Raw genomic sequence first — 27100 nt, forward strand, 5'->3', positions numbered from 1 at the left:
CCCTTTCTGGCCCGTTTGCTGGCAGCGCGGACCAAGTAAAGATGGCTTCTTGCCCTATCTCACTCATGGGCCCCCTCGTTGCTGCTGATGCTGCGGACTCTGTATGTTTGGTGTGGGACTTGTTGTCCACCCCACCGGCAAGTTTAGTAGGTAGTTAAACTTGAGCCTACTTCGGGAACTTGTTTCCCCTGCGTGCCTGGTCTACCAGGAGTCCCCGTACTCAATCACCCCGCTTCTTCCTAAGGTGTCTTTCAGTCTGACTGTGTGGCAACCGAACTCCACCGCAAAACAGCCACCACACGTGCAGTATCTGACTAGTGACTCTGCGCACGTCTTCCTTCTGCGACTGCACACTGCGCTTCCTCCCCTCAGACTGGTTCACTACTGCCTCCCCTCTGTGCCTGCCACTGCAACCTAGCAACCAGCTTCTCCGCCCACAACTAGCTGAGATGTGGAGGCCACGCCCCCTCCTGGGTCTGCCCAGGGGTCCCCTCTAAGATGTGTGTGAGACCTAGTCACTGTGTGTTTGTGTTTTCACACCCTATTCCAGCCATCAGGATTACCTGTTTGTACTGACCCAGCATGGGTGCAGTGCTCAGTGGTGCCTGACCAGGTCAGGGGCGCCACACAAACAGACTCTATTAGTAAGCGCTGTACACTTTTTCTGCCTCATATTTGTCTATATTTAACTGTTAGGTGTTTCATCATGGCCCTATTGGTGGCTGTATTCATTATTTATTTTGCTATATAGTGTCTTTACCGTTGTATAGCACCTCTTATTATCTTTCCAGTACTGGTGCATTTTTTCTGCCTCACAATCTGTATTATTTGTTCTCTGGGTTGACAGGAATGTTCCAAAACAATTATTCATCCGCTTTCTGCATTGCATATCTGCCATTGTCAACTCCAGAGCGATAGATCTTCTTTGTATATATGCTGGGGGATGGTGTGTTTCCTTACAGTGATACACACTTTGGATTCATGTATTTTGGCTGGATTTCAGTGGTTTTATGTGTGCTAATTTTTTTGTTCTTATTCATGTTGCTAATAAAATTTCATTCTTTTACATTATACGCCACCTTTTTCTTCTCTACTCAGTTCATTGCTTGTCCTAGTATGTTATTGGTTAAGATCCCATTAAATATCTGTGGTACCCTCTACATTGTATGTTTGACATAGTTATTCAGGTGACTGTTACTCTGAAAATGCTGGAGGTAATGGTGTATTATGTCGCGCCCCAGGACAGCCGGGCTGCTCGGATCCGGCCGGTCCGTGGCTCGAGGGGTATCGGAGCCGGGGGCACCGTCGACCAGTTTTAAATGAAAGATAAAAAGAAAAAGAAAATAAAAGTCCAACTACGCTTCTCGTAGTTTGCGGCCAGGGATGATAGGGCCGCAGCTGTGGGTTCCCACTGGGGATGATGGATGGGGGCAGCGTGGATGGTGAGCCCTCCACGAGCAGGGCTTTTCCCAAGGGGTAAGTAAGGGGTTAACGTGGAGGCGCGCGGCAATAAGTCAGTCCAGACAGAGAGGGCAGTTGATGGTGTTTACTCACTGGTTCGGCGCCCTGAGACGTACTGGATTCCAGGTACACCCGAGTCCTGATGGCTGTGTCCGCCAACCTGATGCCACTCTCTACCTGTGCACTCCTGTGTATGTGGGTCTTCCCTGGCATTGAGCTCTTGGAGGTCCTCCTGGTGTCTGGGTCCTACCGCAGGCAGCTTGGACTATTTAAGGCTATGTGTCTCCGTTCCGCTTTGCCGCTGATGCCTCAGACGTTAAAGGGTGGCAGATGGGTCCTGGAAACCCACCCGCCTGGCAGAGTTAACAGAGGGCTTGAAGTCCGTGTCTGTTCTGGGGATCTGCACCCCTGCGTGCAAAGTGCTGTGAGCCCTCGATGTCCACCCCACAGGGTCCCTCTGTCCTTGGGGCTTGCTCTCTCACTCCACAGCTAATTTCCTCTTCTGAGTGGCAGTTCTTACTACTCAGGTTCTTTGCAGTCTCTTTCTCTCCTTCTATGTGTCTCAAGAGCTTCTGGCCTATTTTGACACCCTTCCTCTTTCACTGTCTACTGCAGACAGACTCCAACTCTCAACTAACTACTACTTTGTGTCTTCTGCAGACTACCTACACTCCCCAGGTCACTTTTCTCCTCTCCCAGGTCTGGTCTCTTCTTCCCAGTTGGCTGCCTGCTATCTAACAATGCCCAGCCCTGTCATCTCGCTAAGTGAGGCTCTCAGCCGGGTACAGCGAGTGTAAATGTCCTGGTGTGCTGGTGTGTGTGTGTGACTGGCACAGTCATGTAGGACCCGAGCTGTTACCTTAATTGTTACCTTATTTTGTGACACCTGGTTTCCGCAGGGGCGTCACAATTACAAGTATTGACTCTTTAGCTCAAATAACATTACATTAAAGAGGAGGTTCACTATTCAGCATTTGTGGCCACATTGACGTAAATCTCATAGGGAAGGCTTTTCTTAAATATCTTGTGTAACTCAATTCTGCCTCTGATTGGTTCTGTTGCGGTCCTCTTATCCCTTTCACGTAACCACAGAGCTCCGTGACCTCTGAGATCCGGTGATGCCACGTCAAAGTCCAGTTGACCCGACATCACCGAGGCCGGCCCCAGTCTTCGTAAGTGACTGGCCTGTGGGTGGATTTTCACCGCTCATCACAGCCCAGCATCTCACGCGCTCTCTCCTTCACTGCAGAGCACTGCAAGCAGGAGCGATGCTGGGCTGTGATGTGCGGTGAAACTCCGCCCTCAGCCCAGTCACTCAGGGAGACCGGGCCGGCCACTGTGGTGTCGGGTTAACTGAAAGTTGACGTGACATCATCGGATCTCAAAGGTCATGGAGCCCGAGAGTTACTTGACGTGGATGACCCTCCTGCAATAGCGCTGCTCAGAGGCAGAATGTACTACACAAGGTATTTTGAGAAAAGCCTTCACTATGAGATTTACATCGATGTTGCCGCTATGCTGAGTAGTGAGCCAGCTCTTTAATGTCTGTTGTTTCCAGAGAATGAGAGTTCCCTGCCTAACTCCCTGATTGGCATTCCAGAAAGAAGAGGGTTGGTAAACTATTTTTTATATCTCACAACACCTACAAATTTCTATTATTCCCTGGAATGCCATGCAGAGGAGTAGGTACCTCCATTCTTTTAAAATTGGAAATCCCAAAATTGTAACCCCCACCTATCAGACATTAATGGCATATATCCAGTCCATGAGACTCAGAGTATATCCTATTCTCGTCCACTTTGTGGATCAGTCTCGGGCATTAAAGAAGCCTTCTTATGAACTTTTTCCCCAAACCTGAGTATACAGTATGTGTATGTATTTTAGTGTCAGTTTGTTAATATATGCACCAACTGCTGTCTTCTCCACTATCCAGTCCTCTTCTGAGTGACGACACCACTCTTCATACTCTCCGGCTTGCTCTATGCTCAATACGTGAGCCAGATATGTCTTTTACAATCTAAGTCTATAGAGCCTCCTTCTGACGTTCCATAGACTTATATTGTAAAAACCACTTCTGGGTCACACAGACTGAAGTGTTATCCAAAGAGTATAAAGAGCGGTAACATCATTCCAAAGACGAGCAGAATGGTGCTGGATATCGGAGAAGAAAATGAAAGGTGAATACTGTATATTAACACTACAGTATTTATACATATACTCAGGTTTGGGAGAAAAAAGTTCATAGGAGGGCTCCTTTAAATATATAGGTGTACAGCACTCCTGGGTTTATGATTGGTGCTCAGATAGGGTCCAACTCCGTATTCATATAGAAAGAAGAATCCAGCACTCAAAACAACGCCATTCACCACAGGGACACCGCTATCCGCAGGCGTGCAGTATTCACTTTCTCCACCTGGTCTGATCCCTCACCTGCTGTACACAGCATTTCACAGCTGATTAATACCAATTAAAGGGATCATCTTTTTTTCACTACAATATTGAGTGCCGGATTCATCTTTCTATAGGGATCCTTTAAAGTCTATGGTGATGGTGGTTGCAGCTGGAAATGCTCAGTTCCGGAGCAGCTCCATCTTCTGATAGTGGCCATGGCCAGGTACTGCATATCCGCCTCCTATTCAAATCAATAGGAGGCGGATGTGCAGTACTCAGCTGCGGCCACTGTCAGAAGATGGAGCAGCTGCGGAACTGAGCATTTTTGGCTGCTTGCTGCCGCTACCAGCATAGAGAACAGCTGAATGGTGGGGATGCAGGGTGTCGGACTCCGGCTGATCGGACATTGATGACCTATCCATTGGATATGCCATCAATGTAAAAGTAGGGGACAATCTCTTTTAGCTTTTGAATTACGATGTTCCAGCTGTTCCATCCTCAATAGGTTGGAAGGTACAAGTGGTGGTTAAATAGTAGAGAAAGTGGGGGATCTGTGCTGTTGGTTTCGTATCCACAATAAAAAGTCCAATATCCAGTATAGGGGTGTCTATGTGTTTTTTTTCTCAACGTGCTTTGAAGTTAACAAACTTCTTCAGGAGAACCACAATAGCTGTCAAAGTCTTTGTAAGCATGCACATAACTGTGGTAGAAAATGGCAACAAAAAGATGAATAAATATCCTCCAAAAATTAAGTATTACTTACAACAAAGATGGGCTGCAGTGTGTACATCGCCCAGGCCAAACACAAATACTCTAACAGGATACAGCTAAACCCCCACTAAATGGAGGCATCACAGGTGCAGGAGAAGCAAATCACACACACACTTCCAAAGAATGGAGGGGGCGATGGCAGTTTTATCATCCAGCAATCACCCCCTCCATTCTTTAGAAGCGTGTGTGTGATTTGCTCCTCCTGCACCTGTGATACCTCCACTTGGTGGGGGCTTAGCTGTATCCTGCTAGAGTATTAGTCTTTGGCCTGGGCGATGTACACACTGCAGCCCATCTTTGCTGTAAGTAATAACTATGGTAGAGTAAAAAAAATGTGTCAATGTGTCATTCGTAAAAAAAAATTTGAGTCCTACAACTGAAAAGGTAAAAGTATATTGCTGAATCTTCTTTATGTGCCCTGTACTTAAATAGATTGTCCTCTACTTTTTGTTTTGATTTTCTTTCCTTAGGATAGGTCATCAATGTATGATCGATGGTGATGCGACACCCTTAACCATCACTGTTATTGATGCCAGAAGCAGCCAGAAGGTCTCTGATGCTACCAGAACACAGGAACTCCATGAAAATCATGGCAGGTTACTGCAGATCCACCCCACCCCAATTTAATAGGCTGTGGCAACTATAGATATGGTGGAGCTGCTGTGTAGTATCCGAGAACTTCCAGCCATAACATCTGATCAGTGAGGGTGTCGGTTGTTACTTCCCCACAGATTAGATATTGGTGGCCTTTTATATGTACCTTGTTGTTTTAATCATTCACTAATTCCGTTATTCTAATTTCTTTTCTTAAAGGTTTCTTTCCTATTTCTTATTTTTTTCCTTAGGACATGTTGAAAATGAAGGATTCTCCCCCTCTTTTGCTCATACCTAACGTATTAAAAGTGTTTTTGGAGAATGGACAAATTAAATCATTTACCTTTGATGGAAGAACCACAATAAAGGCAAGATATTCTACAATTCAGCCAACAAACAGCAACACTTTTCTGAGTAAAATATAGAAAATGAATGAAAGAAAGTACATGAGATCAGAAAATGTGCCTATGACTGGATGACTGTCTAAATCAACCTCTTTCTTTTCCAGGATGTCATGGTCACTCTTCAGGATCGGCTTTCGCTCCGTCACCGTGACCATTTTTCTCTTGTGCTCGAGTACACGGCATCAGATCAAAACCAGAAATATTTATTACTTCAAGACAAGCAACCACTGGCTCATGTGAGAAATGGGAACAGATTGCACTTATAATTGTAGGATAGGAGATTAAAGGAACAAATTATTAGTTGTGCACACTTGGATATGTAACACGTGTCAGAAATGCTACATACAGAAAAGACAACTCAGTAGTGTCACCATCAAGTATTTATTAGGAGGAAACAGGGAATAGGAAGAGGAATTGGTTAGCGGGAGGCGATACAGAAGTCTAACACAAACAAATCAAACCACAGTCCAGTTACACTGGACTGTTTATGTGCATAAAATCACTGGCTATTATTATGAACAAATTCCCTTATCATTAACCCAATCCAGGTCCTCCTGTCAGGAGAGCATCAGTGTCACTCTACTTATAGCCACATTAAACCATTAAGTAACAGAACTTAAACTTTACATCGATCTATCCATATTAACGGTACACTAAACTTTGCCCAGTTGTGTAGCAGTACACTACATGGACAGTTAACTCTGGTAACTAAAGATTCCTTCTCGGTACCATATGTTACGGCGGGCAGTAATGGCCCAGCTCACTTGGATGATGCACCAGAATAATCTCAATGTCCAATCTTTAATATTTGACAGCATAGTCTTGTCTTTCTCTTTGGAGAAGGTGCACGGTGTTCTGGCTTTGGTGCTTGACCACATAGTCTAGTCCTCTTCTGGTAACAGTTTTCGGTGTTTGGCCTTTAGGTTCCTCTGGCAACGGTATTGGGTCTTTGGATTCCTCTGGTGATGGTATTCAGACTTCGAGTTCCTCAGGCGATGGTATTTGGTCTTCGAGTTCCTCTGGCGACTTTATTGGGTCTTCAGATTCCTCTAGCAAAAGTATTAGGACTTTGGGTTTTTCTGGCAATGGTATTTAGTCTCTGGGTTCCTGTGGCAATGGTATTCGGTCTTCAGGTTCATCTGGCGATTGTTTTCAGTCTTCGAGTTCCTCTTTTGACAGTATTCAGTCTTCTGGTTTCTTTGGCAATTGTATTGTCTTCAAGTTCTTCTGGTGATGATATTCGATCTTCGGACTCCTCTGAGTTCACTACACTTCCAGATGATTCCACTGCAGAAAACTCGACTCTGCTCTGCTGTGTACACATCTGATCCTCTGGTAATCTTGATGCCAACTCTGCCTTCTCGCTATCGGCCCAGCCTTTTATATTTTGTAACTGCGCCACAGTTGCAACCTGTCTCAACATCTTCTGCTAACTCTTCCCTTGAGTAAACGCACTCCTTACAATTCAGTTCCTGGCGACCTTGGTTCACTAGCAGATGACAATGTTGGTGTACAAATGCCGTGGAGCACATAGTATGCGTATCTTCTTCTGGCCACTACCATATATTTACATGAGGGGATCTAGCCATTTTGAGTTTAAAAAACAACATGTCCAATGTATAAAGTAATTTCTACTGAAAGGAGAATGCAATGTTTTTAAAAGTTCTTACTTAAAAAAAAATGTGAAAAATAGACATGTATTGCCTATTTTTCTTTCATTTTCCACAGATATTAGCAAAAAAAGTAACATAAAAGGGACATAAAAATTAAGCCCCATATACTGCACATAAAAGACAATAATTACTTCAATATCAGAATAAGAATACATGTTGCAGCCATTAAAAGTGCATGTGCGATAAAACCATAAAAATGTGCCATGCCAGGTTATGTACTGGTTGCGATGATTTAAAGGAATGCTAAACAAAAATGAATTAAGGAATACAAAGCCTTTTATAAATATTTAATAAAAGCCTAATTTCTGATAAATGGTCAGAGAATCAGAAAGAGGTAGGGAAATATGGCGCCATCTGTCACCTATACGATGCAGCTCATTCAGCATAACATTCTAGGCGGCATAACGACCCTCTTTTTCCATATGCTTGTTCCACTTACAGTAACTTAAGGAATCTGGAGTCAGTATCACATGCTGAATACCTACCGACTGAACTCCTAATATAGTATACTAGTTCTTTATTTTATATATTTTTATATGAATTTATATATTTTATATACTATTTTATTTGTTTGCTTATTTATTTATTGACACACTTTTCATTTTATGCTGCCTATGTACACAGAGGGGAGTGAAATCTTTGTAAAAATAAACTATTGGTATTTTATATTTCTACAAATGAAAGAAATGCCTATTTAAAACAAAGCATTTGGATTATTTTAGAATAATTGTGCTGTACTTCCATTCATATTGAAGTAATCTGTGATTGTATTTTCCATTCTTCCAGGTGGTGCATAGAACTCACTATCAAGGTATGAGATGTTTATTTAGAATCAGTTTCTTTCCCAAAGATCCAGCTGATATTCTCCATTCTGACCCTGCGGCATTTGAATATCTATATATACAGGTAATGATGAAAATATAAGCATGCAGATCATTTAAAATTGCTTTTAAATAGCTATGTAAATACAACACATCACAATTTCAACATTTATTTATTTAATATGCTTAGATTTTTCATCACCATCATATTATACAGCCATTATTCTCACTGGGGCTATTCCTCTAAATTCTCTATTAGTACTGTATATCTTTGCAGTGTGGGAGGAAACCAGAGCACAAAAATATGGGGAGAACATGCAAATTCCTTGCAGATTTTGTTTGTTCCAGTGTTACAAAGCACCAGTGCTAAACACCAAGCCGCCATGCTTGGACAATGATGAAGAATGATCTGTTTCACTTAAGACATTCAGCAATATCTGCACTAGTAACAAAAAGAAGACAGTTGCACTCTGTATAGTAGAATATAGACATGCATTACTGATATGAAAAACATGTAAAAATATAGATACTTAGCACACAAAAATGGCCAGTTTTATGACAGCCCAACAGCCAAGAGCAAGGCAACCTCATTTTGGGTCCCTATCAAAATAATGCCTCTCTCTGGGTTAAAAAACGTACAATTTATGGACGGATGTGACGCCCTGGCCTATCAGGTCGTCACAGGGTATTGTGCAAGCTGCCCTTCTGCACAGTATCCACCCTCCTTGGTTAACGGATCCCAGTCCTTTGTTGTTGTTAACAGCTTGTCCAATCAAAATCCTAGGAACACTTCCCACTTGAAACTACCAGACACACCATTCGGGGGCCTGAAGGGAATAGGGCCGCCCACATGGGGGGTTGGTGAGGAGAAAGTGAGGACAGTGTCAGTTGAGTTGAGTTGAGAGTGGAGAGAGGAGAGTAAAGCAGAGAGGAGTTGAAGTGGCTCTCGTGAGGAGAGGCCACGGAGGAGAGCTCCTGTATACTAGGTGGCATACATTGGTCTGGGCCTGGTAGGAGCTGGAACCCGGTCACATTGGACACTGTCAAGGGGCATGGACTGCCGAGGAGGGCAGCCGGCGGCTTTGAGCTATCACTGGGCAGGGACCAGGGCACGATGGGGTACGTGGACCCCAGGCCGGAAAGTAGCTTCATGTGTTCCGGTAATTTACCCAACAGGGGTGAAAACTTCAAGTGTCATCCCCAACCCGCTCCAAAATCGGGGTACTAGCGCACCAATGGGATAGAACTTTCCCACTACAGTCCAAAGAAATCTTATGCGTGAACCCTGAGAGCAAGCTCACTCCGTTAGCCATACGGGTGAGCAGGACCCGGAGAGTTTCATACCGACGGGTCCAATTGAGACTAAGGTGCCAGGGATAGGGCCACAGACCAACAACAACACCAAGGGCACGGATCCAGGCGTGCTCCCCGAGGACTACAGTGGTGCTCAGAATTTTGGTTTACAAGCTGTCGGTGTGGTTATTCTGGGATTGAGTGAGTACCTTGTAAACCCCGCATCTATCCCCCCAATGGCACCCGAACACCATCCAACAACACCAACGTGCCCCGGGACACGAACCCCCTACCCACGGAGGGGTTAAACATCAGGCTGCCACACCATCGTCACTGGGCTCCTCAACGACAGCTGTGGTCCCTCACATTACCACGCACCATGGGTGGCGTCACGAACTTTCCAAAATCCCCCTATACATATCTCCCCCCCTTCTTTTAATTGAGTGGCCGCGCGACCCCCGGGTCCAGAGACCCCTCTAGCCACCGCGGATTCGAATCCGAGCGGCGGCAGCAGCCCGGCTGCTCGCGTGGGGGCGGTACATGGACAGGAACCTGCAAATAGAGAATTAGACTAGCCTACAGCTAAAGAGCAGAAGTGCTCAATCAGAAGGTATAACCCTGTAATCTAAGAAAATGACTGATGTGATGAGTGAGCACTACCATGCTCGGGTGCTCGGTACTCGTAACGAGCAGTCGGATGCTCGGATGGGCACGACTCGAGTATCAAGTATAATGGAAGTCAATGAAAAGCTCAAGCAAAGGTTTGCGCAAGCTTCCCATTGACTTCCATTATACCTGGGTACTCAAGTAGCACTCATTCAAGCATCCAAATGTTCGTTATGAGTATCTGAGCATGGTTGTCAGAGTTCCGGGATTTCCAGTTCTCTTTTGAAAGAGCTTGCCCTTTGTTAACATGGAGTTTGCTGTTCTGTTGCCCTACTTCCTGTCCATCTGTTTAAAAGGCCGCCCCTAAGCTTAGTCCAGTGCCTGAGTATACTGCTTGCTGTGTACTCCTGCTCTGCTGCTCTTGGTTCCTGATTGATATTTGGATCCTCTTGAAAAACAACCGACACCGACTCTGGACTTCACCTGGTCTCATCAAGCTGTGCCCGGACTCAGTCTGCCGTCTTTGGTCAGCACTTCTGCCCGGTTCCTTCAGGTTCGTAACCACTCTGGACTCTCATCACGTACGGACATTTTTGGACTATACCTATTGCCCTTTGTGTCCCGGCTGCTGCGCATTTAGGCCTTCTGGGGTGATTGCCAGACAGTCCCTGTATAGGGGTTCGCTCTTAGTGGTCTCCCTGGGGGAGTCCGGTGCGTGGTCCCGGGAATTCCCCTTCGCTCCGATCCTGGAAGGTATTTCCTGTGTTTTATGTTCTGCTGTGTTTTTGTTCCGTTTATGTACATACCGTGGTTGCATATTATAAACGTCTTTGCACCAAGAACTCGTCTCTGGTTGTCATTGCCCTAACGCAATCGAAATCCTCCATACATACAATAGTATTACATTATACTCAGGCCATAAAAGGATTTCGCTGGGGCAATGACTGAGACACGAGTAGATCAGCTTTTTTCCATGATTAACTCCTTGCAGCAGGAGATGGAGGCGGTGCAAACTAAGCTTAGAGATGTGGAGGTACAGCTGGGCCATGATCATCAGGTACTGGGTCCGGCTATTCAGGATTTGCAAACCAGAGTGGAGGCTCAGGAAGCCGCCCCCACTACGTCCGTATCAGCTGCCGGTATGCCTAGGTTACCCCCATTTCGTTTCAGTGGTGATCGTAGTCAGTTTCGTGGATTTGTTAACCAGTGTATACTATTTTTTGATGTACATGCTGATTATTACCGTTCTGACCGGTCAAAAGTGTTATGTATAATCATGTTGTTAACCTCCCGAGCGCTGGTTTGGGCTAATCCTATGATAGAGAATCGTGATATCCGTTTAAATCACCTGGATGACTTTTTAACCGCAATGGCGCAAATGTTTGATGATCCGAATCGCCGTGCTACCGCTGAATCGGCTCTCCTTTCCTTACGTCAGGGAAAGCGGTCGGTCGTCGAATACGCCACTGAGTTCAAAAGGTTAGTGGTAGACACCGACTGGGGAAACAATGCGTTATTGTCAGTTTTCAGAAAGGGTTTGTCCGGTACCATCAAGGACGAGTTAGCTCATTCCGAATCTCCAGGGGATTTTGAACTGTTTCTTCAACACTGTGTATGTATCGATACCCGCTTGACGGAACGTAGACAGGAAAAATGGGCAGCTGTAAACCGGGTAACCAACTTTGCGTTTCCTTCCTGTGAGGTAGCACGGTCGGCTGCGCTGCAGAAGACACGGGATCCAGGCATTAAGGTTCACAGCACACGGTTTTAATGTCCAAACAAAAAAAAGTCCACAACAATATATACATGTGCCTCTCCAGCAGAGAGCTCAGGGAGTTCTGTTCACTCCCTCACACCCGGCACACCTGCCCTTGTTCCTCTTTCCATTTAACCCTTCCTTCAGCCTGTAGGGAAACAGGATTAACCCTAGAGTGGATTTACTTTCTATCATGGAGTGAGCACAACCGGGGCGAGACATACCGGCCGTCATAGATAACCCCGGTCACAGTCTCACATACCCCCCCCTCAGTTCAAGCGTGCGGGGTTGAACTCCCGCCATCAAACACGGGCCGCGGGACAAGGCATCGGCGTTTCCCTGCAACCTACCGGCCCTATGTTCAACCGTAAACCGGAAGTTCTGCAGAGAAAGGAACCACCGGGTAACCCGGGCATTCCGTTCCTTGGCGGACCTCATCCAGACCAGTGGAGAGTGATCCGTCACCAAGCGAAACTGCCGTCCCAGCAGGTAATAGCGTAGGGACTCCAAGGCCCACTTGATCGCCAGGCACTCCTTCTCCACTACGCTATAATTCCGCTCGGGAGGGGTGAGCTTCCTACTTAAGAAGGTGACGGGGTGTTCCTCCCCCTGAACCACCTGAGACAGCACTGCCCCCAGGCCGACCTCTGAGGCGTCAGTCTGTACTATGAACTCCTTCCGGAAATCAGGGTGTACAAGAACGGGCTGTCCGCACAGGGCCCCCTTCAGGGCCCGGAAGGAGTCCTCGGCCTGCGGAGTCCAGCGCACCATGACGGACTTCTTGCCTTTGAGAAGGTCCGTCAAGGGGGCTGATAGTCCCGCAAAATCCTTTACAAACCTCCTGTAGTATCCCATGATACCCAGGAAGGCCCTAACCTGCTTCGTGGTCAGGGGTCTAGGCCACTTCTGGATCGCCTCAACCTTGTTAATTTGGGGCTTAATCACTCCTTGGCCTATCACGTAGCCCAAGTAGCGGGCTTCCGTGAGTCCCAACGCACATTTCTTGGGATTGGCTGTCAATCCGGCTGTTCGAAGCGCGTCCACCACCGCTTGTACCTGTTCCAAGTGGGTCTGCCAATCGGAGCTGTAAATAATGATGTCATCAAGGTACGCTGATGCATACGCCTGGTGGGGTTCCAGCACTAAGTCCATCAACCTCTGGAACGTGGCTGCAGCGCCATGTAACCCAAAAGGCAAGACAACATAGTGGAAGAGACCCTCCGGCGTAACAAAAGCGGTTTTCTCCTTGGCGGACTCCGTCAGTGGCACCTGCCAGTACCCCTTGGTCAGGTCGAGCGTGGTAAAATACCGCGCCTGTCCCAGCCTATCAATCAGCTCATCCACTCTGGGCATGGGGTAGAGATCGAACTTGGATATTTCGTTCAATCTCCTAAAGTCATTGCAGAACCTTAAGGAGCCATCGGGTTTTGGTATTAGGACGATCGGACTAGCCCATTCACTCCGGGATTTTTCGATGACCCCCAGGCGTAACATTGTCTTTACTTCCTCCGATATGGCTTGTCGTCAAGCCTCCGGTACCCAGTATGACTTCAGGCGTACCTTCAGGTGGGGCTCGGTGACAATATCATGTCGTATCAGACTGGTCCTACCGGGCAGCTCGGAGAAGACATCGGGGTTCTGCTGAACCAACCGTCTGGCCTCTTGCCTCTGAGTCTTGGTGAGGGCTTCTCCAATCCTTACTTCCGGTTCGTCCTCTCCGGAGGTCGCTGGAGCCGGAGGTGAACGACCCGAAGAGGAGGGAGATGGGGAAAAAACAGCCATCAGGCTTTCCCGTTCCTGCCAGGGTTTTAATAGGTTGACATGGTATATTTGTTCAGGTTTCCGCCTACCGGGCTGCAATACTTTATAGTTAACCACCCCGACTCTTTCCTTTATCTCGTAGGGGCCTTGCCACTGAGCCAGGAATTTACTCTCCGCCGTGGGGATTAATACCAACACCCGATCCCCGGGTTTAAAGGTCCGCACGGTGGCTTGTCTATTGTAGCGGCCGCTTTGCGCGGCCTGAGCCTCCTGTAAATGCTACTTCACAATTGGCATGACCGCGCTTATGCGGTTCTGCATACCCAAAATGTGTTCAATCACACTTTTATGGGGGGTGGGCTCTTGCTCCCATGTTTCCTTTGCCAGGTCCAACAATCCCCGGGGATGTCGCCCGTATAACAACTCAAAAGGCGAAAACCCCGTGGATGCCTGTGGCACCTCACGGATGGCAAACATCAAATAGGGAAGCATCATATCCCAGTCTTTCCCGTCTTTTGAAATCACCCTTTTTAGCATGGTTTTCAGGGTTTTATTGAAACGCTCGACTAAACCGTCCGTTTGAGGATGATACACAGACGTACGCAACTGCTTGATCTGGAGTAGCCGGCATAGCTCTTTGGTCACTTTAGACATGAATGGGGTCCCCTGATCCGTAAGGATCTCCTTGGGCAACCCCACCCGGCAGAACACAGCAAACAACTCCCGAGCTATAAGCTTTGCTGCAGTATGTCTGAGAGGTATCGCCTCGGGATACCGGGTGGCATAGTCAACGATCACTAGGATGTGTTGGTGCCCTCGAGCGGACTTTACGAGGGGCCCCACCAGATCCATCCCTATCCGTTCAAAAGGGACTTCTATAATGGGTAACGGTACCAACGGACTGCGGAAATGGGTCAGGGGTGCGGTAAGCTGACACTCCGGGCAGGTTTCGCAGAACCGTTTTACCTCCCCAAAGACTCCGGGCCAATAGAACCTTTGCAATATTCGCTCCTGCGTTTTCTTGACCCCTAGGTGGCCACTCATCAGGTGTTTATGAGCCAAGTCGAGGACCCGCCGACGATGCGGCTGGGGCACCACCAACTGCTCTACCCCCACGCCCCGTATTTCATCTACCCGGTAGAGTAAATCCTGCTTAAGAGCGAAATGGGGGTACCCTACCTGGGCACCGGGCAGCTGTGCCACCCCGTCAATTACTGTCACCCGACTCCGGGCATGTATTAATGTAGGGTCCTGGAGTTGGGCAGTCCCAAACGTATCCGGGGACGCCTCCAACTCCGGGATGGGTTCGACCGTCTCAGCCTCTCCTGCCAATACCTCTAGGGGCGACCTATCGGGTTCACATTCTGTCCCTATCATGGGGACCCCTACGGCAGGTGTCCCGGATTCAGGATTGTAGGGCTCAGGTCCCGGACTGACCAATATCTGAGGAGACTTAGGGGGTCCCTTCCATAAAGTCCAAAAATAGGGCAGATCCCTTCCTAGGATCACGTCATAAGGAAGAGTGTTAAGAAGTCCCACCTCATGTTGCACCTGACCGCAAGGTGCTGTGATGGTGACAATCCCCGTGGGATAGTCTCGGCGGTCCCCATGTATGCAAACCACCCCCACGGTACGTCCTGTGGCCTTTACTTTAGCCCTCAAGGTGGATCGCACAAGGGTCACTAAGCTTCCGGAATCCAACAATCCTGTAACCGGACATCCATTCACCTGTATTTGGCACAAGTGGGGCTCCGTCTCTGGGGAGACCAGGTCAGCGGTACACACCACCTGAGCATACATTGAACCCCGCCGGGTAACCCCCACAATCCATGGGCTCCGTGGTGAGTGGACACTGGGCTTCCATATGTCCTACCCGCTGGCACCGCCAACATCTAATGGGGACGGAAACCCCCTTGACGGGTTGACGTTTAGGGTACAGATCCTTCCGGACCTCAGGATTGGCGGCCGCGGCCTCAGGCGGGACGGTAGGGGACTCCTGCACCGTTGTCGGCGGTGGGTCCTTGGCCCTAGGCTTGGAGGGGCCGGACCGACGGGCGGTACGCAAAGTCTCAGTGTCCCGTATCAAGTCCTGCGTAGCCACATGCCGCTCTACCAGGGACACTAACTGGTCCAGGGTACTCGGGTCACCCTGTCCTACCCACCGTTGAACGGTTACGGGTGAAGTGCGCACAAAACGATCCACTACTACCCTTTCCACCATCTGCGCCGGGCTCAGAGTGTCAGGCTGCAACCATTTTTTTACAAGATGCAACAAGTCATAGGCCTGGGAGCGTACGGGTTTGGCTTCCTCATAGAACCACTGATTTACCCGCTGAGCCCGTACATAGGTATTCACCCCCAACCGTGCCAGTATTTCGGCTTTTAGGGTCACATAGTCAATGGCGTCCTCGGTACAGAGGTCCAGGTACGCTTTTTGGGGTTCCCCCGTCAGATAGGGCGACAATACCTCAGCCCACTGGGGGGTCGGCAGCTTTTCCCGCTCGGCCACCCGCTCAAACACCGCCAGGAACGCTTCCACATCGTCCCCCGGGGTCATCTTTTGCAACGCTTGTCTCACCGCTTTCCGGATGCTGCCGTCATCACCCGGTCCCGGGGTTGTTGCTGCCGGTCCGGCACGGATCGACTTGGCCAGGAGAACCATCTGTTCTTGGTGCCTTTTTTCCTGCGCTTGCAAGGATTGCTGCTGACGTTCCAACGCCCGGAGCAGGTGTGCATTGGTCTGTTGCTGCTGTGCATTAGCCTCTTGTAGCTGTGCATTAGTCTGTTGCTGCTGCCTTAGTATGTCCTCCATGGCGTCACCGGGTTTGGGCTGTAGTATAGCCGCTCGGTTCCAGGACATGTGCTGCTGGGTCACCAGGGATGATGCTACACCTCACCGGCTGTCATGCCCGCATTCTCCACCATATGTGAGGTAGCACGGTCGGCTGCGCTGCAGAAGACACGGGATCCAGGCATTAAGGTTCACAGCACACGGTTTTAATGTCCAAACAAAAAAAAGTCCACAACAATATATACATGTGCCTCTCCAGCAGAGAGCTCAGGGAGTTCTGTTCACTCCCTCACACCCGGCACACCTGCCCTCGTTCCTCTTTCCATTTAACCCTTCCTTCAGCCTGTAGGGAAACAGGATTAACCCTAGAGTGGATTTACTTTCTATCATGGAGTGAGCACAACCGGGGCGAGACATACCGGCCGTCATAGATAACCCCGGTCACAGTCTCACATTCCAGAGAACCCGCTCTCAAGACGCCACGGGAGGCCGAGGATGTTCCTATGCAAGTGGACTCTCTACAAAAGCGAGAGACCAACGAACGTCGTGAACACCGGCTCCGTGAGCGTTTTTGTTTCTACTGCGGGCAATCAGACCATTTTCTGATTGACTGCCCAAAACGTCCAAATCGCCCAAATAAGGTATTGGCAGCCATGGCAGAGTGTGACAACACGGACGCAGAGTCCAATATCTCTGAGGCAAGTGGACACCTGGATGCTGTATTTCCCTTGACTGTAATGTCAACTTCACCTAAGGACTCAGAAGGGAAATACACCCATTGCTCGCTTCCCATTCAGATACGGTGGGAGGGACAGTTAATTCCTACTTCTGCTATGATAGACTCTGGGGCAGGGGGAAATTTCATGGACTCTTCTTTTGCCAGGAAACACGGTATCCAGACTCAACAAAGATCCTCACCGGTTACCATGGAGACGGTAGACGGTTCTCCATTAGTTTCTGGACCAGTTGATCGGGAAACAGTACCCCTAGAATGTGTGATGAAGCCAGGTCAGCAGGAGACCCTTGTTTTCATGTTAATTTCTTCTCCCCATTTTCCGATAATTCTAGGAATTCCTTGGCTGCGGTCTACAAATCCAGTCATCGATTGGGAGACTAAAGAAATATCCTTCCCACCGCAGAGTGGTCCGACCATTAGTCCAACTGTACCGGTTCCAGTAACACCGAATGCGGAGGGCACTGTACAGGTACCTGTTCTACCCCCGGTTTATCATGACTTCGCTGATATATGCGACAAAAGAAAAGCAGATCGGCTTCCCCCGCATAGACCGTATGATTGTCCCATAGACTTACTCCCAGGGGCAGAGATCCCGTTTGGTCATGTCTACCCGTTGGTGGCACCTGAGTTAGAAGCACTAAAAGATTACATCGATGAAAGTCTAGCCAAGGGATTTATTCGCCCTTCTACCTCACCAGCAAGGGCACCCATCTTTTTTGTGAAAAAGAAAGAGGGGACTCTGAGACCTTGTATCGACTACCGGGAACTAAATAAGATAACCATCCGGAACCGGTATCCGTTACCGTTGATTCCTGAGCTATTGGAGAGAGTACAACAGGCAAAGATATTCACTAAATTGGATCTCCGTGGGGCATATAATCTACTCCGCATACGTCCCGGGGACGAGTGGAAAACAGCGTTCAGATGTCGGTATGGACATTATGAGTATCTAGTGATGCCCTTTGGACTTTGTAACGCTCCTGCGGCTTTCCAACACCTAGTCAACGATATTTTTAGGGATATAATGGACCAATTCATGGTGATTTACCTGGATGATATATTGATCTTTTCTGATTCCCTACAGGAACACCAGGAGCACGTCAAGACAGTACTTACCCGACTGAGGGATAACCACCTGTATATTAAACTGGAGAAGTGCGAATTCCATTGCTCAAAAATACAATTCTTAGGATATGTCATCTCTCCTCAGGGACTGAACATGGAGTCTGGCAAGATACAAGCAATTCTAGACTGGCCGGAACCAGGAAACATCAAGGAAGTACAACGCTTTGTCGGTTTTGCCAACTTTTACAGACGCTTTATCCGTAACTTTTCAGAGATCGTCCGTCCTATCACTCTGTTAACCAAGAAAGGACAGAAGTTTGTGTGGTCCGCCCAGGCCCAGGAAGCTTTCAATCGTCTCAAGGTTTGTTTTACCTCAGCACCAATACTAATACACCCGAATCCCGCACTCCCCTTCATTGTGTAAGTCGACGCTTCCGATTATGCATTAGGGGCTATCCTTTCCCAAAGAACTGGGGACAAGAGTCTCTTGCATCCGTGTGCTTTCTTTTCTCGCCGGTTGTCCCCTGCAGAAAGGAACTATGACATTGCGGACAAGGAATTGTTGGCGATTATTGCAGCTTTTAAGGAATGGAGACACCACTTACAGGGAGCAGCGCAGCAAGTGGTAGTTCTCACAGACCATCGTAACCTAGAATTCCTTAAATCTGCCAGGTGCCTGTCTCCACGGCAAGCCCGTTGGAGCTTGTTCCTTAACCAGTTCAATTTTATCGTTACATACCGTCCAGGTTCACGTAATGGGAAAGCCGATGCCTTGTCCCGAATCCACGCCATGGACTCCATGCCTGGAACCCCGTCTCAGACCGTGTTATCTGATGCCAATTTCGTTGGAGTAATCCAGGACCAGGACTTGTGGAAGGACATCAAGCTGGCCTATGATGGTGACGTATTTCTCGCTGCCCCCCCGAATGATGTGACTCTTGTCCTTCGGAATGGTGTGTGGTTGAGAGAGCGACGTATTTATGTCCCGGAGGCTGTAAGACTTCGGGTTCTCAAATTGGTCCATGACTCCGTGTTGGCAGGTCATAGGGGGGTACAGAAGACGCAAGAATTTCTGAGTCGTTTTTTCTGGTGGCCAACCTGTTTAAAGGATGTGAAAGACTATGTCCACTCATGTGTGGTTTGTGCCCGGTGCAAGGTCCCTCGTGTGGCTCCTACGGGACTCCTTCAACCGTTACCCGTTCCATCTCACCCTTGGGGATCCATCTCAATGGATTTTATTGTGGAATTGCCAGTCTCAGGCGGTAACAATACCATTTTAGTGGTGGTGGATCGGTTGACCAAAGCTGCTCACTTTATTCCATGTACCGGTCTTCCCTCAGCCGCAGAGACAGTGGATTTGGTTATCCAGAATGTATTTCGATTGCATGGGGTACCAGATGAGATCATCTCTGACCGGGGCGTGCAGTTCACGTCTAAATTCTGGAAGGGGTTTTGTTCGGCACTCCGTATTGATGTCTGTTTGTCCTCTGCATACCATCCTCAGACAAATGGGCAAACCGAACGGACTAATCAAACCCTGGAGCAGTACCTACGGTGTTATGTCAGCCATCTGCAGGATGATTGGTTGAAGCTGCTTCCTTTGGCGGAGTTCTCATATAACAACACTCAGAGCAGCTCCACTAAGGTAACGCCCTTTTTCGCTAACTTGGGTTACCATCCGAATGTTTTGCCTAGGTCACCGGTGGCGGTTTCGGTGCCAGCGGTGGAGGCCAGAGTGACGGAGCTACGACAGAATCTGGAGGTTTTGAAGGACTCTTTGGCTTCGGCTCAGGAGCGTTACAAGAAGTCGGCGGACACTCACCGGAAACAGGCACCCATGTATAAGGTAGGGGACTCAGTGTGGTTATCCACCAAAAATCTGAAATTGGGTGTTCCTTCGCAGAAGCTGGGGCAGAAATTCATCGGTCCGTTTAAGATCACCGGGATCGTGAGCCCTGTTGCCTGTCGGCTGAGGTTGCCGCACCATTTGAAGGTACACCCGGTCTTTCATGTTTCTCTACTCAAACCTGTCTCCCCTAATACGTTTCCTGGGCGTATCGTGCCTCCTCCTCCACCTGTGATGGTTGACGGCCAGGAACAGTTCGTGGTTGAAGACATTATTGACTCCCGGCTCCATCGGCATCGGCTTCAGTATCTGGTACGTTGGCAGGGGTACTCCCCCGAGGACAATTCCTGGGAACCTGTGGGTAACATTCGAGCGCCCCGGAAGGTTGCTCAGTTTCATCGACGGTACCCGGACAAGCCAGGCCCTGATCCGTCCTGAGGCCGTTTCTGGGGGGGGAGTACTGTCAGAGTTCCGGGATTTCCAGTTCTCTTTTGAAAGAGCTTGCCCTTTGTTAACATGGAGTTTGCTGTTCTGTTGCCCTACTTCCTGTCCATCTGTTTAAAAGGCCGCCCCTAAGCTTAGTCCAGTGCCTGAGTATACTGCTTGCTTTGTACTCCTGCTCTGCTGCTCTTGGTTCCTGATTGATATTTGGATCCTCTTGAAAAACAACCGACACCCACTCTGGACTTCACCTGGTCTCATCAAGCTGTGCCCGGACTCCGTCTGCCGTCTTTGGTCAGCACTTCTGCCCGGTTCCTTCCGGTTCGTAACCACTCTGGACTCTCATCACGTACGGACATTTTTGGACTATACCTATTGCCCTTTGTGTCCCGGCTGCTGCGCATTTAGGCCTTCTGGGGTGATTGCCAGACAGTCCCTGTATAGGGGTTCGCTCTTGGTGGTCTCCCTGGGGGAGTCCGGTGCGTGGTCCCGGGAATTCCTCTTCGCTCCGATCCTGGAAGGTATTTCCTGTGTTTTATGTTCTGCTGTGTTTTTGTTCCGTTTATGTACATACCGTGGTTGCATATTATAAACGTCTTTGCACCAAGAACTCGTCTCTGGTTGTCATTGCCCTAACGCAATCGAAATCCTCCATACATACAATAGTATTACAATGGTAGTGCGTGCTTATCACTAATCAGCACCATCATGAACATGGGATGAGAATGGACAGATAGAATATTGAGAAGTCATATAATAGAATCTTGTGGAACTACACATACATAAGTAGTATCGGACTGTGTTACCAAGGGCCCACCAGTAACATTGACTCTAGCTGCCCCCTGTTCAGCTGCATGCAATATTACATTACCCTCAGTTACAAATTTTCCCATGCTTCTACATAATAACTTTAATACTCTGTTACAGTAAATCAATGATTAAATGGAATCTGTCTACAGGTTTTTGCTATGTAATCTGAAAACAAAGTGCTGCAAGGGTTAAAACTGACAATTCAGGCATAACTGTCTTGTCAAAGTGCGATCTATTGTTTATTTGATGTTTGTTTAAGCAGCATGAATTATCATTGTTTAGACTACAAAGTCATGCACGAGGCAGTCTGGCACACACCTCCTCTGATTGACACCTCACTGTCAATGTACAATCTCTATTGAGACTGAGCCTGGTGTGGGCGAGAAAGGAGTCAGCTCTGCTACATGGCTAAATCTAAAAATCTTAATAGTATCAGAATGGCTGCACTCAGTAATCTAAGTTATACATTGTGGGATTCAGTATCTCTTTGCCTACATCATGCTGCTCTCAGATGAGGTAACAAAAACCTTCTGATAGATTCCCTTTAAATGTCTATACATAGTATTTTGCCTGATAGTGCTCATGTAGAGTGATGGGTGCCCACTCCTGAACAGGGAACTCCCTGGGAAATTCACTTTTTACCTGAAATGTCAAAAACGTTTGGCGCAACTCAACCTTGACAGACATTTTGCAATTTTTGCCATTTTTTACACCAGTACTGATTAGATCCAAAAATGTTTAGCATAATAATTAAACACACCCAATAGATTTAGCATAATTTACCTAACAAAGTGGTATAAATTACCACAGAACTGTACAGTAGGCCTGGCTGATGTACATTTCTGGTAGTGGCACACAGCAGTTGAAAGATGCACCAAATAGGCACAATCTTCTTAACGCATCTTGCTCATCTTCTTGCAGTGCTCCCTGTATTAACACTACCATGCAAAACTCAAGTCATAAAGAATTGGACCGGTAGTCAATTAGACTCAGCGTTTTCATCAGACCAGAATGTCTCGCCCTTGTTCTTGGAGATCTCAAAGAAAATGTAACTCCAACCTCAATGAGATATCACCAACAGAACACCTATATCAGCTTCAGCGAGATATCAGAGACACAACACATATCAGCCACAGCGAGATATCAGTACCACAACACCTATATCAGCCTTAGCGAGATATGAGAGAGACAACACTTATATCAGCCACAGCGAGATGTCAGTACCACAACACCTATATCAGCCTTAGCGAGATATCAGCGTACACAACACCTACAGTATATCAGACTCAGTGAGATATGAGTACCACAACACCTATATCAGCCTTAGTGAGATATCAGCATACATAACAGATATATCAGTTCAGTGAGATATCAGGAACACAACATGTATATCTGTGTCAGTGAGATGTCAGCCACACAACGCCTACAGTGCCTACAAGTAGTACTCAACCCCCTGCAGATTTAGCAGGTTTACACATTCGGAATTAACTTGGCATTGTGACATTTGGACTGTAGATCAGCCTGGAAGTGTGATATGCACTGCAGCAAAAAATAATGTTATTTCTTTTTTTATTTTTTTTTTTTAAATTGTGAAAAGTTTATTCAGAGGGTCATTTATTATTCAAACCCTCAAACCACAAGAATTCTGTTTGGTTCCCCTAAAGTATTAAGAAGTATTTCAGGCACAAAGAACAATGAGCTTCACATGTACATGTTTGGATTACTTATCTCTTTTTCCAGCCTTTTCTGACTAATTAAGACCCTCCCCAAACTTGTGAACAGCACTCATACTTGGTCAACATGGGAAAGACAAAGGAGCATTCCAAGGCCATCAGAGACAAGATCGTGGAGGGTCACAAGGCTGGCAAGGGGTGCAAAACCCTTTCCAAGGAGTTGGGCCTACCTGTCTCCACTGTTGGGAGCATCATCCGGAAGTGGAAGGATTATGGAACTACTGTTAGCCTTCCACGGCCTAGACAGCCTTTGAAAGTTTCCACCCGTGCCAAGGCCAGGCTTGTCCGAAGAATCAAGGCTAACCCAAGGACAACAAGGAAGGAGCTCCGGGAAGATCTCATGGCAGTGGGGACATTGGTTTCAGTCAATACCATAAGTAACGTACTCCACCGCAATGGTCTCCGTTCCAGACGAGCCCGTAAGGTACCTTTACTTTCAAAGCGTCATGTCAAGGCTCGTCTACAGTTTGCTCATGATCACTTGGAGGATTCTGAGACAGACTGGTTCAAGGTTCTCTGGTCTGATGAGACCAAGATCGAGATCTTTGGTGCCAACCACACACGTTTGGAGACTGGATGGCACTGCATATGACCCCAAGAATACCATCCCTACAGTCAAGCATGGTGGTGGCAGCATCATACTGTGGGGCTGTTTCTCAGCCAAGGGGCCTGGCCATCTGGTCCGCATCCATGGGAAGATGGATAGCACGGCCTACCTGGAGATTTTGGCCAAGAACCTCCGCTCCTCCATCAAGGATCTTAAGATGGGTCGTCATTTCATCTTCCAACAAGACAACGACCCAAAGCACACAGCCAAGAAAACCAAGGCCTGGTTCAAGAGGGAAAAAATCAAGGTGTTGCAGTGGCCTAGTCAGTCTCCTGACCTTAACCCAATTGAAAACTTGTGGAAGGAGCTTAAGATTAAAGTCCACATGAGACACCCAAAGAACCTAGATAACTTGGAGAAGATCTGCATGGAGGAGTGGGCCAAGATAACTCCAGAAACCTGTGCCGGCCAGATCAGGTCTTATAAAAGACGATTATTAGCTGTAATTGCAAACAAGGGTTATTCCACAAAATATTAAACCTAGGGGTTGAATAATAATTGAACCACACTTTTATGTTGAAAATTTATTAAAAATTAACTGAGCAGCATAACTTGTTGGTTTGTAAGATTTATGCATCTGTTAATAAATCCTGCTCTTGTTTGAAGTTTGCAGGCTCTAACTTATTTGCATCTTATCAAACCTGCTAAATCTGCAGGGGGTTGAATACTACTTGTAGGCACTGTATATCAGCCTCAGCGAGATATCAGCAACACAACAGCTATATCAGACTCGAGATATAAGTGACAGAACACCTATATCAGCCTCAGCGAGATATCAGCAACACCGACATATGAGCCTCAGCGAGATATCAGCATTAGAGATGAGCGAACCGGTCCCGGTTCGGCTCGAGGCGGTTCGCCGAACGGGGGGTCTGGCTCGAGTTCGGCTCGTCGAACGTTCGACGAACCGAACTAGAACCAATAGGCTATAATGGGAGGCAATCACAAACACATAAAAATGCATTATAAATGTACACAAACAGTTAATAAACATTGCCATAACACTTACCGGTCCTCGCGATCCCTTCTGCACTCTGTCTCCTGCCGCTATTCCATCCGATGATCGCTGAATCCTCCCGGTGACCTGCACTGCCAGCAGAGAAGCAGGACCTATCGTGACGTCAAAATAGCCATGTGACCAGTCACGTGGCTATTATCTCATTGGCTACAGACTGGTCACATGACTATGACACGTCATGTAGGACCTGCGAGTGCATCTCTCCGGTACACGGTGCACATATGTGTATCGCCGTGTACCGGCGACATGCTCTAGCACACGGTCGACTCCCCGTTCCGTTAGGGACCGGCTGACACAGCCGGTCATTAACGGAGATCACCGTTGCCATAGCAACGCAGTTAGCGGTGACGTCACCGCTAACCGCGGCTCCGGGAGCACCGTTGCTATGGTAACGCGTCTGTCAGCGTTACCGCTGTTACCGCTAGCAGCCAGCAGTGATCACTCACGGAGTGAAGGCTGCACGCTGCTTCCCGATTGTAGTGAGCATTGTAGTTAGGATGGAGGTTCCCCAGCCCCAAGTGATGCCCCTCACTACAATCGTCACTACTACTACACTAGAAAGAAAGAAGACAGAAGAGCAGGATCGTGGAGGGCTGACAGGGGTAATAAAGATGGAGTCTCTAATGTGTCTGTGTATTTATTTCTATTAAAGTATTTTTTCTCTGTGTGGTGTCTTTTTTTAACCCTTTATTGGAGATTCTTAATGGCCGGGTCAAACGTGCCTGACATTAAGAATCTCTGGCTTAATACTGGCTGGTAAAACAAAGCCAGTATTAACTCATGATTACCCAACAAGCCACCCGGCTCCAGGGCTGTTGGAAGAGTTGGATACAGCGCCAGATGATGGCGCTTCTATGAGAGCGCCATTTTCTGGGACGGCTGCGGACTGAAATCCGCAGCAGAGGCGCCCACAAACCTCGGGCTAACCTGTGCTGCGGATTCCAATCCCCAGCTGCCTAGTTGTACCCGGCTGGACACAAAAATAGGGCGAAGCCCACGTCATTTGTTTTTTAATTATTTCATGAAATAAGTGAAATAATTAAAAAAAACGGGCTTCCCTATATTTTTGGTTCCCAGCCGGGTACAAATAGGCAACTGGGGGTTGGAGGCAGCCCGTGGCTGCCAGCTGTACCTGGCTAGCATACAAAAATATGGCGAAGCCCACGTCATTTTTTTGGTGGGCAAAAAACTTCTGCATGCAGTCCTGGATGGAGTATGCTGAGCCTTGTAGTTCTGCAGCTGCTGTCTGCTCTTCTCCATACAGACAGACAGCAGCTGCAGAACTACAAGGCTCAGCATACTCCATCCAGGACTGTATGCAGAAGTTTTTTGCCCCCTGAAAAAATTATGTGGCTTCGCCATATTTTTGTATGCTAGCCAGGTACAGCAGGCAGGTACGGCTGCCCCCAACCCCCAGTTGCCTATTTGTACCCGGCTGGGAACCAAAAATAAAGGGAAGCCCTTTTTTTATTATTTCATGAATTTCATGAAATAATTAGAAAACAAATGACGTAGGCTTTGCCCCATTTTTGTGTCCAGCCAGGTACAACTAGGCAGCTGGGGATTGGAATCCGCAGCACAGGTTGGCCTGAGCTTTCTGGGCCCCACTGCTGCGATTTGCAGTCTGCAGCCGCCTCAGAAAATGGCATTTTCATAGAAGCGCCATCTTCTGGCGCTGTATCCAACTCTTCCAGCACCTGCCTGCTATACCTGGCTAGCATACAAAAATATGGCGAAGCTCACGTCCTTTTTTTGTAGCTTTTTGGCAAAAAAAAAAAAAAATGCTTCCCTGGATTTTCCATTGCCAGTGAAGGTAACACCAAGCAGTGGGGGTTAGCAGCCAGTAGCTGCTTGGATTACCCTTAGCTAGCAATACAAAAAATGCAGTGGGAGCTAACATATATTTTTTTTAATTATTTATTTAAATAACTAAAAATAAAATGGGCTTCCCTGTATTTTGATTGCTGGACATCACAGTGCTGTAAAAATAAATCTTTAAAAAAATGACGTAGCGCTCCGCGGTATTTTTGATTCTCAGCGCAGATAAAGCAGACAGCTATGGGTTGCCACCCCCATCTGCCTGCCGTTACCTTGGTTGGCAATCAAAATACAGGGAAGCCCATTAATTTTTTCTATTTAAAAAATAGTTAAAAAAAAAAAATTACGTTGGGTCCCCCCATTTTTGATAGCCAGCTAGGGTAAAGCAGACGGCTGTAGCCTGAAAACCACAGCTGGCAGCTTTACCGTGGTTGGGGATCCAATGTGGAGGTCCCCTCAGGCTCTTTTTTATAATTATTTTATAAATATTAATAATTACACAATAAAAGTAGGGGACCCCCCAAATTGGATCACCAGCCAAGGTAAAGCGGACAGCTGTGGTCTGGTATTCTCAGGGTGGGAAGGTCCATAGTTATTGGGCCTTCACAGCCTAAAAATAGCAGGCCGCAGGCACCCCAGACGTGGCGCATCCACTAGATGCGCCAATCCTGGCGCTTCACCCCAGCTCATCCCGTGCCCTGGTG

The 27100-nt window shown here is 47.6% G+C and overlaps 1 protein-coding gene across 1 annotated transcript in view; it reads left to right on the plus strand.

Moving 5' to 3' along the window:
• FRMPD3 (FERM and PDZ domain containing 3) overlaps nucleotides 1–27100 on the plus strand; it is a 492671-nt gene that overhangs the window by 331047 nt on the left and 134524 nt on the right. Inside the window, exons 8-10 of the mRNA XM_075324032.1 lie at nucleotides 5469–5585; nucleotides 5726–5857; nucleotides 8081–8200. Coding sequence (XP_075180147.1) covers nucleotides 5469–5585; nucleotides 5726–5857; nucleotides 8081–8200 — 369 coding nt within the window. The remainder of the gene's footprint in view (nucleotides 1–5468; nucleotides 5586–5725; nucleotides 5858–8080; nucleotides 8201–27100) is intronic.

This window comes from Anomaloglossus baeobatrachus, chromosome 9 (assembly GCF_048569485.1).
Source record: "Anomaloglossus baeobatrachus isolate aAnoBae1 chromosome 9, aAnoBae1.hap1, whole genome shotgun sequence".
Classification (NCBI taxonomy): Eukaryota; Metazoa; Chordata; class Amphibia; order Anura; family Aromobatidae; genus Anomaloglossus; species Anomaloglossus baeobatrachus.